Here is a 17,567-nt window from a genome sequence, read left to right as displayed (position 1 = left end):
GTTCATCGCGTTGTATGGATAGTTCGTATAAAATTATATATATATATATATGTATTATATATATATATATATAATTTTATAATTATATATATATATTATATATTATCACTGTAAAACAAAGTAACTGATTTTTTGCGAGGAATAGATAGCGTAGTTATTACAAATATAGGAGAGAATAACATATTTTTGGAGTTACTACTAGAGGATTGATATTGTATTGTGCTCTGTGAATTATTCTTAAACGTCTGTCTTCTTACGTTCTTGGTCTTTAATCGTCGGATTGCTCATCACGATCGGACCACATTTACATTTAGAAACGAATAATGAAAAAAAAAAAAAAAAAAAAACGAAAAAAAAAGCAGAGAGAAAGAAAGAAAAACATCCAAGCGGCGTATATGTGTATGTACATATATGATACTTGTTCTAAATTTCGGTTGGTCGCGCGGACTCGTCAACTAGAATTTTTCTCACGATCCCACACGCACGAATTCTTTGTTCGGTTTACGTGCGCGCGCGTAGATATATATATATATATATATACCGTGCAAAGAGAAATTACAATAGTATCCGTAGTTTTAATTCGTATCTTGAGACTTTTCTGAAACGATTCGAAATTTTGAATTGAGACGAACCGCGAAAATAAGACGTTTCCTCTTTTGTTGATTTTTTTTTCTTTTTCTCTTCTCTTCTTTTCTTTCTTTTTTTTTTTTTTTTTTAAATCTCTTTCGTTTCCTTTCTTCTGCTCCGTATCGTAACGACACGAGTAAATGAAGTCCGATTAGAGAAGCAAGAAGTAAATGATAGAACGTGCGGGTAAAAATTAGGCTTAGAATCGACGATTCACATCTGACTGTTCTTCGATGTTTCTTAATGTTCACTATTATACTATGGTAATATTGCAAATAATATTAACTTGTAGTACTTGTATTATACGTTTGTCAACAATTATGCATAATGTTATACGAATAAGGGCTAATCTATTAATTAGTTTTTAACGAAGATGGGGAGTGGGGACGGGAGGGGAGGGGAGGGGGGGAAGAGGGGAAGAACACTCGTGTAAACACATCACTGCTGCTTAGACATTGTTATATTGTTATAATACGATTTTTCTCGTCTTTAATGGGTGACGGAATTAGGATCGATAATTAGAGACTTACGCCTTGGCATAGTTTGATAGATCTTCGCTGTGGAAGAATGTAGAAATTTTGGTGTTTCGATATTCGTACGATTTATAGAATATAGAATTTTTCTCTCTTCTATTTTTCTAGTTTTCTTTTTTTAATAACACGTTTCCTTCTTTTCAACGTTCGATTTCAACGAAACACGCGTTCCCATTGTTTTCGTTTCGTGCCACGTGGAAGAAACTACGTTCTAGTTTGGGCATTACTTTTTTTATTTACCAGATCGGTATTTTCACAAAGGAAGAAACTATTTTCAAGCGGGCAAACTTTTTTCGTATAGATAGTTTCAAAGGTATTGGCTGTTTATTCTTCAAAGGATTCTCCTTGGTTCGCTCGAAGTCTCGGGATTCCTTCCACGAGACTTTTCGATCGTACGAAAATCTGATTTCTACGAGTTTCTTTCCTCAACTTCGAAATAATGAAAGTTAAAACTCAAACTAGAGATGAGATTCGGTGAGGAAAGGAAAAAAAAGGAAAAGCAAAAGAAGAAAAAATAAATAACGGTTCGTAACGAAGTCGTAAAACAGGTCTATCTACTAAACTTCTTTAAAACTTTAGAACTTTATACAATCGTACGAATAAGACGAATTCGCTGTTAAAGATAAACCTATTCGCTATATGGCTATATTATATATTTGTACCGCCTATGAATGTTCGCCTTTTGTGTATTTTAATTATACTATGATAGCAGTAGCACTATTTGTAACTATTATTATTGGATAACGGATTTAACATCGTTGTGATTACAAATTATTGTGTTGTTTCTATTCGTGTCGTATGGGCTGATACACACTTTGTTGTATCTTTTAATTATAATCTTTTAATCAATCCAAATTGATCGTAAGATATCTTGGAAAAATAAGATATATATATATATATATACATATATGGTATATATCTTTTCATCTTCCACGACGACAGTGAGTTTAGTATCTTTTCGTTCTCTGATCGTAATTTTCTCTTCCACTTGTTCGAAAGAAGCCGGGCTTGTTCGGAAAGGTGACAAAAAAAAAAAAAACAAATTTTTTTTTCAAAAATTCTCCAACTTTTCAGTCGATTTTTCACTCGTCTTTTCCCTTTCTTCTTGTTTAATCCTTTCTACGCGAAGAATTTTCATAGCATTGCCTTATCGCGGTAACATTATCATCGATACATGTATAATAGTTACACGTACACATACACACACACGCACACATACATACACATACACACACACATTGAGAGGATAAGTCCTTCGTGCCGTCGATTAATATTGACATTGTTTGCCAAACTTCTTTATCCTATACGTAACGAATACAACTGTATAAATGTGTAAATTATCGTTACCACGTGTTACCGAATTTATCGAATGTTTTGAACAAGATTCGATCGTTTCTTCGATTTCTTCTTGGGTCGAAAAATGAAGTCGAATAATTGATTGGCGGTGTCGAGTAAGATTTCAAAAAAAAAAAAAAAAAAAAAAGAAAAATTCGAAAAGGAACGAACGTTAAACTCGATGGATTCGGATGAACACGTGGATCATACTTCGTACGATCGTGCATCCGGCAACATAGCATAAACCCCGATCGATCGCTTTCGTGGCGAGTGTAAAGTGAAGTTTCTAAATGGCGGTGTATTTAGAATAGCGTAGCGAATAACGAACGGAGAAATAAAAAGGAGAAAAGGCGGGGAGGGGAGGGGAGGGGACAGTGAGAGTGAGGGGGAGGGGGGCGAGAGTGGAACACACAACGGAGAAAGGAAAAGGAGAAGAGAAAGAAAAAGTTTTTTTTAAGCTTTCGCCAGGAAGTCTGTCTTAAAGTATTAAAACTCTCAGGCTGCGCCGATTGTCTTTGCCGCGTGCGTAATGGCGGCCGCACGGTCGCCGAATCGAGTCGAAACGAGAAATATGGTGTACAACCGATATCCGAGCATCCGAGACGGTATTTTTCTGTTTCTATTCGCTTTCCATTTTGCGCGACTTCCTTCTGTAGAGTTTTAGAACACGGAAGAGAGCGCCGGAACAACGCGATATCGATAGGAGGGAAGAAACGGTTTAGAAATCGATCAACGGTTTTTCTCTTCGCGCGTTTGCTTCAACGAACGTTCGAATCAGCTTAAAAAACGCATGGCCTGTAAATTCGGTGTGTCGAAACTAGCGAGCGCAAGCACTCGTGCTACTCGTCGACTCGTCAAATTTATTTAATAGTAGAGCGTGCCTTATATCGACGATCCATGCAGAGAAAACAATATCTTCTAGAGTTTCGTTTTTTTTTCGACCGGACTAATTATTTTCCGTTAACTTGAAATTCGATTCGCCTCGCGTTTTTATGCTCGGTTGTTTCGTTGAACACCGTTTCTCTCTTTACGTATATATATATATGAATACACATCATATATAAAAATTGTATAATAGAAGGCAAAGAGAAATTGAGATATCCACTGCTTGCGCGTGCGATGAATTATTTCAGAGGTCGACCAGAGTACAAAGCATAGGTTTAGTTTGGTCTCGGAAATAGTTTGTGCACGAATACGGAACTATACGAGTTCTCGAATCCGAATGTTGTCGTCGTCGTCGTTGTCGTCGTCGTCGTCGTCGTCGTCGTCGTCGTCGTCGTCGTCGTCGAATATTAGAAAAACTGTTGGAAAAAAATTGGTAATAATAATAAAAGTTTCGAGAGAAAGGAATTGTTATATAGACTAGCGTACGAACGAGAAAGAAAGAAAGAAAGAGGGAAAGAAAAACAAAAAAACAGAGAAAGAAGATGGAGAAGAAAGAGTAGAAAAAACAGTGCGAGAAAGAACCGCTGCGTTACGGTTCACGGCGTTGGGTCGACCGACCGCGACGAGTCCTGTTCTTTGTCTTCACTTTAGTATGTCCGACAATAAACGCTTCGTTGGGGAGAACGGAGAGATGGGAAAACGAACGACAATTATAAATCAATCAGCAGACAAATCAAAAAGTATTTAGGCTTTAAATTGTACGGTGAATCAAACGATTCTCGAAAATTATTCTTCGTCACTGTCGACCGACACGACGTTTCGATACTGTAATGATGAGTTAGATGGAACATTATAATATCGTCTAGTAGATAATCGAAAAATTCTAATCTCATCTCGGTGTGGCTCGTCACCATCGGAATCTACTATAGATAATTGCACGTGGTAAAATCTCGTCTCGATTAGAGGAGGAAAAAAAAAAAAAAAACAAAACGATCGACTATCGACTGAATATTTTTCTCCGTTAATAATAATAATAATAATAATAATAATAATAATAATAATAAAAGTAAAAATAATAATAATAATAATATTAATAATAATAATAATAATAATAATAAAATTCGTTTTTTAGATTTTATCGAAATTTTGGTGGTGACGAGCTCCGCTTCGTACTTTTCGACAACAGGGGTTTTGACTAATCGGTGACGACTTACTTAACGAACGTTTCTCAATTTTTAAGTCGCGCATCGGCATTTAGGTGCATACATCCTGGGGGCAAAAAGTCTATTTGATATTTATATTTTAATATACACGGGCCGATTATATTTAGTGTATTGTAATTATTGAATATTAATTGAAAGCCCCGGGGACTGCTCGTCCAGCGACAAATTATTAAAATCGACACGATCGCGAACTAATGGGGGATGGAAATTGATTCGATGGACGAGCAGGCCTATCGGGACAAGAACCACGATTTTCTGTATATTACTGTAGTATAATAATCAAACACTAAAGACTAATGCTTAAGGTGATCGATGAGAGCTTCGATGCTCTTTGAAGCCGCGTAAAAAAAAAAAAAAAAAAAATGTAATCAAGGAAATAAGCTATGCAACTTGAACAATTGATAAGTAGCAAAAAAAAATAAAAAAAAAAGAAAAAAAACAAGAAAGAAAAAAGAAGAAACGAATAAACGAAAAGAAACATTTAAAATAATAATAATAATAACAACAACAACAACAACAATAAAAAATGCAAAAAGTATGATAAAAACGACAGAGAAAGAAAGAGAAAAGTTCACGCAAGCATCACTATGTTCTAAATAGTTAATAAATGCAGATGTCCGTGTATTCAGGCTCGGACACTTTTTCAACTGAATTCTCGCTGTCTTTTTACGGCTCTATTCTTTTCAAACGTTGTCTCCCTTTTTTTCTCTCTTTTACGCTACGGCCGCGAATCCTTATTCCAATCATCATCCGATCGACAAGTTTGTTTTATCCTTCTCATCGATAAGAAACGACATAGATAAACTGCACGTCCACACGCTTGAAAGGAAGTCGTGTGAATCGGAAAAGGAAAGAAGTATCGGGCATCGCTATTACCGGTTCCACTTCCCGCGTTTTTTCAGTTCTTTCTCTCACAATATCTCGAATATACTCTTGTGTCTATATACTCTCTCTCTCTCTTGTGTACAACGGGAAGAGATCGCGATCTCGTCGTGCCGATTGAAAAAAAAAAAAAAATTAAGCAAGAGGTCGTTGAACAATCTGAGACAATTTGAACGATCGAGTAGCAAACTCGTGGGCTCAAAGAGGAAAGAAAAAGAAACAAACGGACAACAAACGCATCGCCAAGCGAACATTCCCCAAGTACCAGGCAATTCCGGAAAGAAGCTTTCGAAAAGAGAAGAGAAAAAGGAAAAAAATTATAGTTCACTACTTCGTGTGTAATTTATGTACCTGTTATCACTTAAGCACGCAATCAAACGAACCGTTCGATCGGAATAAAAAGGAAACGAAAAGGAAAAAAAAAAAAAAAAAAAATTAACGATCAACATTTGATGAAAAAGAAAAAAAAAAAAAAGAAAAAAAAAAGTCTCATGTTCTTATAAGCCATAGGTGAAAAACTCGCTAAGAGAAGTGGAAGAGGAGGAAAACGAAACGTCCCTTTTTTATAACTTTGCATCGAACTCAACGAACCACGCTGGCGAATTCTTTCTCCTCGGGCGCGAACAGAAAAATTTTAGCCCGTGTCTATGTTCGCTACGTGTTTCTTCTCTGTTTCTATAACTGTGTGCTTTTAGCGCGATACGTTTCGAACACATTTTTACGTGATGCAATTACACAACATAAATACATATATATATATATAGACACACACACATACACACAAAACATAAACACAACACAAATAACGGAAACGTGTAACGTACTGGATTTTTATTCGAACCTTACTCGTAGAACACGTATTTAAAAAACAGTCTAATTGTACGATAAAAATTTAGAAAGCAACAAGAATTACATAGCGCGCAAAAGTAATGACACATTGTATACACGTACATACAGTTAGTAATATGTGTATTCTTCGAGTGTAAGTTTCTCGTAGTTTTTTAATCGTGTTAGTTATTAAAGTTAACTATCTGTCCTAAGTAATTGACCAAAACGGACTAAAACTTTATCCTCTTAGAAAGTTACGGTAAAGCGACTGAGCGATTCGATTATATTTTCATCGAGATTCGATGTGTTTGAAACAAGTACTCGCAAAAGATCTCTCCTGATCGACCTGAATCTTTCTTAGAATCCAGAATTTTGCGTTTACTACCGCTAATTTCTAAAAAAAAAAAAAAAAAAAAAAAAAACAAATGAGAATTTAGTGACTTTTCCAATTGAACTGTGTAGAACTTCAGTCTAGAAAAGAACATATCAACGTGTCACGGTCGTCGATACCAAAAATTTGATATTCATTCTCCTCTTTAAAAGTTTCTACTGAAACAAAAAAAAAAAAAGAAAAAAGAAAAAAGAAAAAAGACAGAAAAGTTAATAACACCTATATCCCTTTCCTTTCTTTGTTCGCCCTTAATTTTTCGAAAAACGTACCATTCACCTAGATAGTACAATAAAGAGTAGAAATTCCTCGCGAATGTGCAAAGAGGCGGGGATTTTTAATCACGAATTCACGCGCATCCTGATTAACCGAAGTAGTCAAATTGCAAAACGTAATAGATGTAGTTAAACGAATTGAAAAACCGACCGTGCGGTAGTTACCACTTTCCAAATACGTATTTTCATCATGATTGATTAAAGTTAATGATTGGTTCGAAATTGGTAATATATCCTGGTCACGATAAATCGCACATAAAAATGTTAAGAAACGCAGAAAGCTTTGAAATAACAATAATTAACGATATAGTTTGCAACTTTGGCAAGATTGAAAATAAAAGGAAAATCTGAAAAAAAAAAAAAGATATGTATATATAAGTATTAACGCGTCTTTCTCGTATCGTACATTATCATTCATTTTCAACTTAATGTAATATCTCATCAAAAATAAATGATTTTTTTTAAGAAGGAAAAAAATAATTTTTCAAGAATATAGTAGTGATGATCTCGTTAAATTCAACGATTTACAATTTCGTTTATTGCAAGTAAAAATTTTGAAGTTTAGGATAAAAAAAAAAAAAGGAAATGGATTACATACTATTTAAGCATGCGACTGAAATTACCGCAATATTGTGTAACATGGTAGAAGATGATAGTCAACGATTGTATAAAGAAAATATGACATTTATGAGCAATGTTATATAAGTATGTGTAAAAGTACATACATATACATATATGCGTATACTTGTAATAATTGATAAAACCAGGGTAAACATTATTATTATCTATGTGTAATATTTAAAGAGCGCCTGGCGTGCGACTCGTGCACAGTTGCTCTGTATGTTTCTGTAATAGTTATGCGTGTTTGCATTTTCGAAATAGAAGAAGAAAATGTATATTATATAATAATTATATTAACAATAATAACGATAGACATGCCCGGCGACACACCTAATTGTAAATAACGGTAATAAGAACTAATTGCAAACCCTTCTCTCAATTCGTTTAACACGCTCTCCTTGTCCGTGTAAACGCGTTGAGAATCTTAATACTTAATATTTAAAAAAAAAAAAAAAAAAAAAAGAAAGAAAAGGAGAGATGAGAAACAAAAATATCGTTTCGTGTAACATTGCAGAAAAGATTGGGAGAAGAAAAAAAATAAGTAACTAAGTAGACTGTCGTAGATTTATTACTCGTTATTATTGCTCCTGCCTATTCGCAAACTTTGACTGTAATTATCTTGTAAACACGTTGGACCAAGTCGTTGTGAGCACTAGCCGTAAATTGTAGAATATCGTTCCGGCGGTTTCGTGATCGTCGAAACGCTTTACTGAGTTTAAACGCTCGAACAGAAATTCTGGTAGCTTGTATCAAGGATACCAATGTCCAAGCGAAAATACCGATCTAATAAAAAATGTTTATTGTTTTACAGTATTAAAAAACGTCATTGTATGCACAATATATTCCATAACTTTTGCGCCCATCTCACCATAATCCAATATTATATTTCCTTAAACATATCGTTTATACAGCTATACAAAAGTATGCATTGATTTAAATATTTGACAAACGAAAAAATTTAATATTTAAGATCAGTTGATTAAAAAATATTATTGATTTTATTATGACAGTATTTGTGCTTAAATATTTGAATAATTCGTATTGATTAATTTTTATTCGCATCAGTGGCCATCGAATCATAATTTGATTGATTTTAATTCTTAATAATCAAACTAAAAAATCTAAAAAATATTGTATGAATGTGGACGAAAATACAGGCTACGAGAGATGCTACTTACTACTTATTTTAAAGGAATCGAGTTTTGATCAAACTTTTTTGTATTTTGTACACGCGACGCTCACATCGACAAGGCTTGCAAAACGAAAGACTTGGTAGAACTCAAAATATTTGCTAAATTTTACTATCGTGTTATCTCTTGCGAATTGCTTGGACTTTTACAAGATTATCGTGTTGGTACTTTTTGAAAAAGTTAAAAAAAAAAAGGAAAAAAGAGAAAGAAATACTTTTAACTTCTAATTAGATCCAAACGCGAAATCGTTTGTAGATAAAATGAACATTCTTGTATATTAGTAAAAATAGCTTTTCACGGCACTCGTTTCTTTTCGGTAATAGCGCCAACGAAGATCACGTAAACCGTTTTCGTATGGTATAAAAAAAAAAAATTAAATCTAGTAAAACCACGATAAACAATTGGAAAGTTATTTATCAATATATCAATGTTGCATCGTTTGTGTAATAAAGTTAAACGGCAAATTACTACTGTCATGATATAATATTGATAGACCGATGATAATAATGTGACGATACTATTACAAAGTGAATGTTGCCTTTTATCACATTGATTAATCATAATAAAGAAGAAAATCTTAATGAATTACGTACGATTATATTAACGACGACTAATAATTATAAATACTATCTATTGTATTACGAGTACTAACAATTATTATGTACAATATGGAGGTTCGTATGATTGTAAATGATATGTGTTGCGTTGATATGTAACGCGTCCCTATATTAAAATAGGGGCTGTGAAAATAAATCAACCAGACATTTTGTTGGCCTTCTATATTGCCCTGACACACAGGAATATTATATATATATATATATACAAATATAAATATATATATATATATATTGTATATATATATATATTTATATAAATATACATATAAATATATATATATATATTTGATATAAATTGACTGAAATGTTTTTAATAAACACTAGTGCCTCAAATGTGATAAATTTTAGTTATTTTCATTTATTTTTTGCTCACAGGTATAGTATAAATACTACATCTACATGCACAAAGACGGAATTAACTTTCAACGAATATGTGCGATTTTATCATTCCATTTTTTATCAGTCGGTATTTATTGGAATAAATGTGCTTGCCAATATTATCAGCAACTTATTATAAAATATAGATGCTTTCAAATCCACCATTGTTGACATATAACAAATTGAAATATTATTAGCCAGAATGATTATTTGCACCTTGATTTCCTATAATTTCTGTTTGTATTTGTGTTGTATGTTCCACAATTGAAGTCTTTGATGGTATATGAAAAAAGTATCGCATAAATCCTATTGCCAATAGAAGGTGCATACCAAGGATTATTATAATATACATTATCCTATACCTGCCTGAAAATTAATATATTCTATCAATTTGTTCTTATTGTTTTAGGAATATATTTATAATGTAATACCTGTTATTAAAGGCAACAAAGACCTTAGTAACACCCCTCCAGATAAAAAAGTTGCTACTACAACTAAACTCCATTGCAGCCATTCAATTTGAATTGTCCAAAAAAAAGCTACAGGAATATAAATAGCCAAAGAATAACCATAAAGGCATATAAGTTCTAGAAGACCAGGGGTTGCATAAGACTAAAATGAAAGAATAAAATTTCTTTGAAAATTATTATATATTTTAAAAAAATAAATAGACAATATCAAACCTCAATTAATTCCTCTTCTGTATCTCTTGTGCTTGTAGTCCATTTTAGAGCTCCCCACAAAGTAAGTGGTAATAACCATGCATATAAAAATATACAAGTTGCAGCATAAGATACAATATGAAATTCATACCTCCAATGATATTTAGTTGAATTAGCTGTTTGTAAATAATCAGCCAGATTTCCACTAATGGCAATAGAAAATATTAGTGTAACACAAATCCAAAAGGGACCATAAAGATCTGGATTTGGTCTAATATGGGATATCAAATAATTTTCACTACCATGTGGAAACATAGATCTTTTAATTCTTTCTATCACATCATTTGTCTTTACATTAAAGAACTTTTGATAATACTCTATTGTCCAAAAATTTGGTGATGAATTGGCTAGAAAAGAAGAAATAATATTTTAAAAAAATGTACAAATATCTACTATTTTGACAGAGTATTTTAAATTATATACATCTATTATGGAAACAATAATAACATTACGAATTAAATTCGTAAAATTATCTAAAATTAAATAAAAAATTATAAAAGCTTAAACCTTCATTTTTATCAGGCATTCCCTGAAGATCTTCAATAATACCAATGCCTGAAGTGTCACTTGAGAGGTTATTAAAACCTTGATGAGTGGTTGTGTTAATATCCAATTGTGCTTGAGTAATATTTCCTTCATGATTTATTGAAGGAAAGTCTTGAAATGAAATAAATTGTGAATCACTTGCTTTTGATTGATTTCCATCCATAGCTATTTATTTTGTGTTGTTTTTTCCTATCCGTTTGACATGGGCGCAGCATACATATTGTAAAAAAGATATATACGTACACGTAACTAATAACCAACCAATCGAAATTAAATATCAATTAATATTTATTGGTATATTCTTTTTACAATCATTTTTTACAAATTAATGAATATAAAAATAAAAAATATATATATATCTATCATACGTATCTCGTAAACTCATATATTTAAAACTGTATGTTGTCTTGCATAGACAATGTATATATAGATAATATATGTACAAAACAAATCTTGTTATATTTTTCAATCCTATATAAATAAAGATGTATAAAATTAACTTTCTATTATTAAGACAATTGTGAATAAATTAATAAAGTGATTAATATACTTGATATATTTATTTCAATATATATTCTTATACTTCGTATTAAATTTTATTTTTAATATAATTAATGCAATCGTATAGTATATAAAAAAGATTGAATAAATTAATTAATAACAATTATAATCATAAATGACTATGTAAAAAATAAATTTTTGTCATTAAATTTTTTTGAATTGTATCGATGCTTTATTATCCATATTGGTGCTGATATATTAGACAGTAGCTGATTAGCTTTATGACAGTTTGAAGGATTTTTATCGAACCGTTTTTTTTAATATCAATTTGACACTGAACAGTATTTTTTTAATAACATTATCAACAATGTATTTTATTGTATAAAATAAGAGAATGTACGAAGGTAAAGAAATATTTCAAAATATGTTCTGTTTTTTAATCATTTGTAACTATTTTAGGATTATTTAAATTTTAATTATTTTATTCTTACAATTAATAAAGGAGAATTTTATTATATATATTTACGAAATACTTAAATAGAAAAAAATAAGTATTCATAAATACATTTAAATATTATTTATTTTTAAATAGGTTAGATAGTTCATACTTTTTTATAAGATTGTGCCCTTCTGGAATATTTGGCAGCAATCAAGTATCTGAAAACATGATACAACGAGCTCCTAATCTTCTGAAATTTCTTCAAAATATTAATTATTATAATAAAGAATGTTTATATATGTTTCAAGTGGGATATGCAAAAAGACATACTAGTACTTTGATTACATATAATTATAATATAGGAGGTAAATTGCATAGAATTGCAAATCCTCAAAAGATTTTTAATGCAAAAAAAAGAGAACATTCACAAAAATGGAGATGGATTTTTGTTACAATGTCCAAGCCAATATCTGTTATAGCAAAAGTACAAAAAGAAGATACAGGAAACATAAATAAACAATCAGAAAGTAATGTACAACAAACAATAATAGAATTAAAGGAAGAAAATTTGGGACAATTGAAAGAAAGAAAATTAGATGTTAAACCTGATGAAGCTAAAGAAGGCCAACAAAATTTGAAGACAGAAGGTACAGAAGGAAATATAGTCAAAAAAGTATAGTAAAAACTTTTTTTATTGATTTTTAATTTTTTTTAAAAATCATTATATGTCTTTATTTTTGCCATTATTTATATTCGTATATTTAATAATCATAATATTTATTTACAGCTAAAAAGAAAAAGATGGATAAAAAAGTATCATCTTTAGAACGTAATTTTATTACACCAGTTAGAGCAATGTCTGATTTTTTATTGAAACCATCTGATCTTGAAAATCTACCAAAGACAAAAAGAAGATCACCCTATGAATTTGAACCTCCAATTACTGTCTATTGGAGAAAAGATGTAGAAGCTAAGTAAGATATATATTTTAAATGAAATATAATGAGATAATCATTCTTGTAATAAAAATTATACAGTAATATTTAAGATACTGTAATTACTTTCAGAGCAATAGAAGTTTGGGGATCACGAGAAATTTTAGAAAAAGAACTTCTTAAAAAAGAACTTGAACGGAAAGCATATCAGCAAAGTAAGTATAAAATTCTTTTTTTTTTTTTTTTTAATAAATATAATAAAATTCAAATTTTTATACATATATTTCTATGTAAGTTTAACATTAAATCCTTATAAATAGATTAATATGTTATTTGAGTAGTTAAAGCTTTATTTTATTTCAATAATACTTTATCCCTTTTACAGATTTATTTTTATTTATTTTATTATCATTTTTTTCATGCATTAATTGATCTTTTAACTTAATATTTTATTATTTCATAGACATATTTACTGTCAAACGAAGATTAAGAGATTATAGACGAGAAATGGGTAGTAAAACCCAAATTTTTGAACAGGAAGGCCTTCTTGGAAGATCTGGTAAAGTGGTTTTAACCGCTATTGCCATGTAAGTATTATTCTTCATTTGTATTTGAAAATATTTCTTTTCTTCTATTTAGTTTACTAAATTAATTTTTAATACATTTTTTTAGAAACGGTTGTAATTTTTTATTTAAACTGTGTGCTTGGTTATATACTGGTTCGCACAGTATGTTTTCAGAATGTGTACATTCTGCTGCAGATACATGTAATCAGTTAATATTAGCATATGGTATTCATAAATCAGTACAAGTATGTATATTATGTCATATGAAATTATGTATATATATATATATATATATTTTTTATATATATATATAAATAATTATATTCGTTTGAAATATTTCAGACTCCTAACCCTGATCATCCGTATGGTTATACAAATATGAGATATGTATCTTCTTTAATATCTGGTGTTGGTATCTTTTGTGTTGGAACTGGTCTATCGATTTATCATGGAATTCATGGCCTTCTTTATCCTTCGACAATAGAATCTTTTTATTGGGCATATTTTATAATATTTGGTTCTTTAGTATCAGAAGGAGCAACTTTATTAGTAGCAATACAATCAATAAAAAGAGGAGCGGAAGAAAAACGACAAACATTTAAAGAATATGTATTAGCAGGACAAGATCCATCCGTGAATGTTGTACTCACGGAAGATTTAGCAGCGGCAAGTATTTATTAGATAAAAAAAAAAAAAAAAGAATCAAATATAATTGAACATAAAATATTCTTTTAAATTTTATAGGTGATTGGTCTTGTATGCGCAGCTGCCTGCATGGGTTTAACTTCTCTTTTAGAAAATCCAATGTTTGATGCAATTGGATCTCTTTTGGTTGGTGGTCTACTTGGTGCAGTAGCTGGATTTATAATACATACAAATGCTGCTGCTTTAATTGGAAGAAGTATATCTCAAGAAGATCTTGACAAGATTAACGCGGAATTGGAATCGGATATAATGGTAATATTTTTATCTTTTTTATTTTATTAATTATAATTTTGAATATTTTTATTTAAATTAATTATTTATCAGGTTCGAGCAATTTATGATGTTAAGGGTATCGATATGGGTAATAATTTAGTTCGATACAAGGCTGAATTAGACTTTGATGGAAGAGAATTAACAAGATCTTATTTAGAGAAACATGATCTCGTTGTAATGTTAAAGGTAATAATTTTACATCCAAGAAAAATTATATTAATTTTAAAATTTTATTCTATTCTTTAGGAAGTAACAGGCATGACAGATATAAAAGAATTGGAAGCGTTTATGTTAAAACATGGAGAAGCTATTGTAGATATGCTTGGTGGAGAAATAGATAGAATGGAACTGAATTTGAAGGTATCTTAAGAAAATTTTATATATCAATTTTTAATTTCTTGATATATGATTTATTGTTATTCTTTAATATTTTTTTTCTTATTTTTAGAAAAAACATCCGGAGATTCGACATTGCGATTTGGAAATTTTGTAAATGTTTCTATATAATAAAACAAAACTAATAAATTACGTAAACTTTAATGTAAATAATGTTTCATAAATTTTGCGTAATGTATCGTATTTACTTTGTTGTATTTACATAATATTTATATAGATATAGTATGCTTATATTTCTTTATATACCAAAAAAAAAAAGCTAAATAAATTTGAATTTCTTATATATATATATATATATATATATATATATATATATATATATAACATACATATATATATTATATATTATAATATATACTTCATATTTTAATTTATCTTTAGATTTATCACAATTATTGTAAAAAAAAATTGATATCTTTAATTATCGATTTTCTCCAAATACTTATTAATGTATTGACAACAAATCGTTACCATGGTTACTTTCCCTATTTACGGAGGAATTGCTGGTTATTAAACTGTTCTTGTTTCTAGTGAGGCGAATGTATTTAAATATGACGTGTTTTAATTACGATATAATAAGAGTTAAATCTAATGAAGAATCAATAAAATGAGTCGATCAGTCGAAAGAATTCCAAAACGATGGAATATCTCGGAAATTCCACATAGGAATGAATCGAGCAGTACCGAAGAATCTTCATCACTTACCGACAGCACTCAGTATTCACCGTATCTGCAAAATACTAGCACACCTCTTAAAACTCGATGGACAAATTTAGAAGAAATAAAAACTCGAAGAGGACAAGAAAAATTTGAAGATATCGAAAAAGCGTCCTCCAACAAAAAGAGATTGGAAAGATTTCAAAAACATAGAAAACATATTGGTCGAAGAAAACAAGACAACCATGAAAGAATTATTGAAAAGCAAAAGGGAGAACACAATCGACACGATAAACGAAGACATGAATATTCTAAGGATTCTGTGGAAAAGAAAGCAGAGTCTGATTCAGAGTCCTCGGTTAAAAATGATAGTGAAAGTGATTTAGAAAAATCAAAAAGAAAAAAACATGATTTTACAAGTAAAAGTAAGTTGAATGGTTTTAATAAAAAATTAAAATATTGAATATAAATTATTTTTGTTTTATTAGGAGATAATGAATTGCCGATTACGGAAATTTTAAGAAGATCGCAAGAAAATACACAAACTAAATATGAAGAGCAAGCATCACTTCCTGTATTAAATACAGATAAAGTTTATGTACAGTATAGAGGTGGTTTTACTACTATGAAAATGAATCCATCAAAAGATCAATCCATGAGTTCTTCTAATATTAAAAAAATTGAAAAAGACGCTACTATCGATATCATTGATAATCAAAGTTCTTCACGTATAAAAATAGCTATTAAGGTCCAACAATTTTGGAAAAGAGCAGGTCTTTTATGCCAAGGTCTTTTAGCTGGTACAGCATTAATGCATTTTATAACGGTACGTTTTTCTCTTGATGTAAAAACTTCTTGTAATTATGTTTTAATCTTTTAATTTTTTTTTCAGTTATGCACAGTTTTTAGTAATTCCATAGAATTTATTGTAAAATATTCAACATATTCCGAAATTTACACAAATAATTTCTCATTTCTTATCGCTTTATGCATTGTGGCAACATTTGATAAGTAAATTTAATTTATTAATTAAAACTAATTACTCTTCGAAGTTTTAAATAAGATTGTATTTTTTAGATTTGATTTGGCACGATTTGATGTAGAGCATTTACGTGAGCTTTATTTCGACTATAACAAAGCAATAATCGCAGTTCCTTTGTATCTGGTCATTTTTTCCCTTCATCAAGTCTGTGCAGAGATCGACAATAAATTAAGTTTAATCCATTATTACAATTCCAATGTTTCTACGTTGCAAAACGTAAATAAAAAATAATGTATTTGGTTTTAAAACAAAACATTTTTTATATTAAATATATTTTAGATCACTAATATTCAATCTCTTTTGGACGAATTGAATAACTGGCAAAAGATATCCATCTCGAAAGATATACTTGCAATGTTTGCATGGTTATTTGTTGCTCTTGGTACTAGAGACGATTCATTTTTAATATATCTACAATCAATGAAAAAATATGCAAACGATATTGAGACTTCTGGACAATAAATCAATTTCTTTGGGACAGATATTTATTATATTTAATTTATATTACCATCATATGGATAACAAATAATAAAATAAGGATAGAAATAAAGTAAAAATATGGAAATTAGCGCTATCTTTAAGATATCGTAAATAATAAATAATAAATAATACCAAATAGTGATAAAAGAATAGAAAAGAATAAGAATTGATCATCGACGCCATCTTTTGAGTATTAAAAATATCTCTTCAAAAGGAGGATAAGATAGTACAAAAATTGAAAATCAGTGCCATCTCTTAAATATTTCTAGAAAGAGATATTTTTAATATTCAAAAAACGACGTTGACGAACAATTCTTACTCTATTTCTATCTTTCCTCTGCTATTTTCTATTTTTTCTATTTCTTGATTAGTTAGTTTTATTTGTAGGATTCTGAATCTTTTTTTTATTTCTTTTTTTTTTTTGCTGTTATACTCGCGTATTTGTTGTGCATTATGTGCTCCAAAGAGAGCTTCAATATCCGATTAACAATCGAATCGGCGTAATTTTAAACTCATGAATAAT

General features: G+C 30.0%; 3 protein-coding genes across 3 annotated transcripts; 2 read left to right on the top strand and 1 right to left on the bottom strand.

The window, feature by feature from the left end:
- Positions 1 to 9,737: 9,737 nt before the first annotated feature.
- On the bottom strand, positions 9,738 to 11,766 carry LOC100870319 (protein YIPF1). The gene is made up of 4 exons (XM_003696811.4): positions 11,012 to 11,766; positions 10,466 to 10,851; positions 10,214 to 10,394; positions 9,738 to 10,148 (listed from the first exon to the last, which is right to left on the bottom strand). The coding sequence occupies exons 1-4, from the start codon at positions 11,211 to 11,213 to the stop codon at positions 9,976 to 9,978; spliced, it is 942 nt and encodes a 313-aa protein (XP_003696859.1). The 5' UTR covers positions 11,214 to 11,766; the 3' UTR covers positions 9,738 to 9,975.
- A 49-nt stretch (positions 11,767 to 11,815) lies between these two features.
- Positions 11,816 to 15,015, top strand: ZnT49B (solute carrier family 30 member 9). The gene is made up of 11 exons (XM_086906664.1): positions 11,816 to 11,955; positions 12,144 to 12,637; positions 12,778 to 12,964; positions 13,058 to 13,140; positions 13,389 to 13,512; positions 13,598 to 13,736; positions 13,834 to 14,157; positions 14,236 to 14,448; positions 14,521 to 14,655; positions 14,716 to 14,829; positions 14,918 to 15,015. Exons 2-11 carry the CDS (start codon positions 12,217 to 12,219, stop codon positions 14,960 to 14,962), a joined length of 1,785 nt encoding a protein of 594 aa, XP_086762790.1. The 5' UTR covers positions 11,816 to 11,955; positions 12,144 to 12,216; the 3' UTR covers positions 14,963 to 15,015.
- Positions 15,016 to 15,325: 310 nt separating this feature from the next.
- On the top strand, positions 15,326 to 17,042 carry LOC105736451 (uncharacterized). The gene is made up of 5 exons (XM_012491022.3): positions 15,326 to 15,947; positions 16,011 to 16,348; positions 16,415 to 16,533; positions 16,600 to 16,780; positions 16,844 to 17,042. The coding sequence occupies exons 1-5, from the start codon at positions 15,473 to 15,475 to the stop codon at positions 17,024 to 17,026; spliced, it is 1,296 nt and encodes a 431-aa protein (XP_012346476.1). The 5' UTR covers positions 15,326 to 15,472; the 3' UTR covers positions 17,027 to 17,042.
- Positions 17,043 to 17,567: the final 525 nt, after the last annotated feature.

This window comes from Apis florea, unplaced genomic scaffold, assembly GCF_048593485.1.
Source record: "Apis florea isolate Af1SG1 unplaced genomic scaffold, ASM4859348v1 contig_2495_pilon, whole genome shotgun sequence".
Classification (NCBI taxonomy): Eukaryota; Metazoa; Arthropoda; class Insecta; order Hymenoptera; family Apidae; genus Apis; species Apis florea.
Note: the sequence above shows the minus strand (reverse complement) of the source record. Positions and strands in the feature narration are given on the sequence as shown.

Excerpts from the sequence above, each read along its gene's own strand:
- LOC100870319 (XM_003696811.4), bottom strand. The coding sequence starts at position 11,213 with ATGGATGGAAATCAATCAAAAGCAAGTGATTCACAATTTATTTCATTT. Across the intron at positions 10,852-11,011 it reads AATGCCTGATAAAAATGAAG|CCAATTCATCACCAAATTTT; the intron begins GTTTAAGCTTTT and ends CTTCTTTTCTAG. Across the intron at positions 10,395-10,465 it reads CAGAAGAGGAATTAATTGAG|TCTTATGCAACCCCTGGTCT; the intron begins GTTTGATATTGT and ends CTTTCATTTTAG.
- ZnT49B (XM_086906664.1), top strand. The coding sequence starts at position 12,217 with ATGATACAACGAGCTCCTAATCTTCTGAAATTTCTTCAAAATATTAAT. Across the intron at positions 13,141-13,388 it reads ACGGAAAGCATATCAGCAAA|ACATATTTACTGTCAAACGA; the intron begins GTAAGTATAAAA and ends ATTATTTCATAG. Across the intron at positions 14,449-14,520 it reads AATTGGAATCGGATATAATG|GTTCGAGCAATTTATGATGT; the intron begins GTAATATTTTTA and ends ATTATTTATCAG.
- LOC105736451 (XM_012491022.3), top strand. The coding sequence starts at position 15,473 with ATGAGTCGATCAGTCGAAAGAATTCCAAAACGATGGAATATCTCGGAA. Across the intron at positions 15,948-16,010 it reads ACATGATTTTACAAGTAAAA|GAGATAATGAATTGCCGATT; the intron begins GTAAGTTGAATG and ends TTGTTTTATTAG. Across the intron at positions 16,349-16,414 it reads CATTAATGCATTTTATAACG|TTATGCACAGTTTTTAGTAA; the intron begins GTACGTTTTTCT and ends TTTTTTTTTCAG.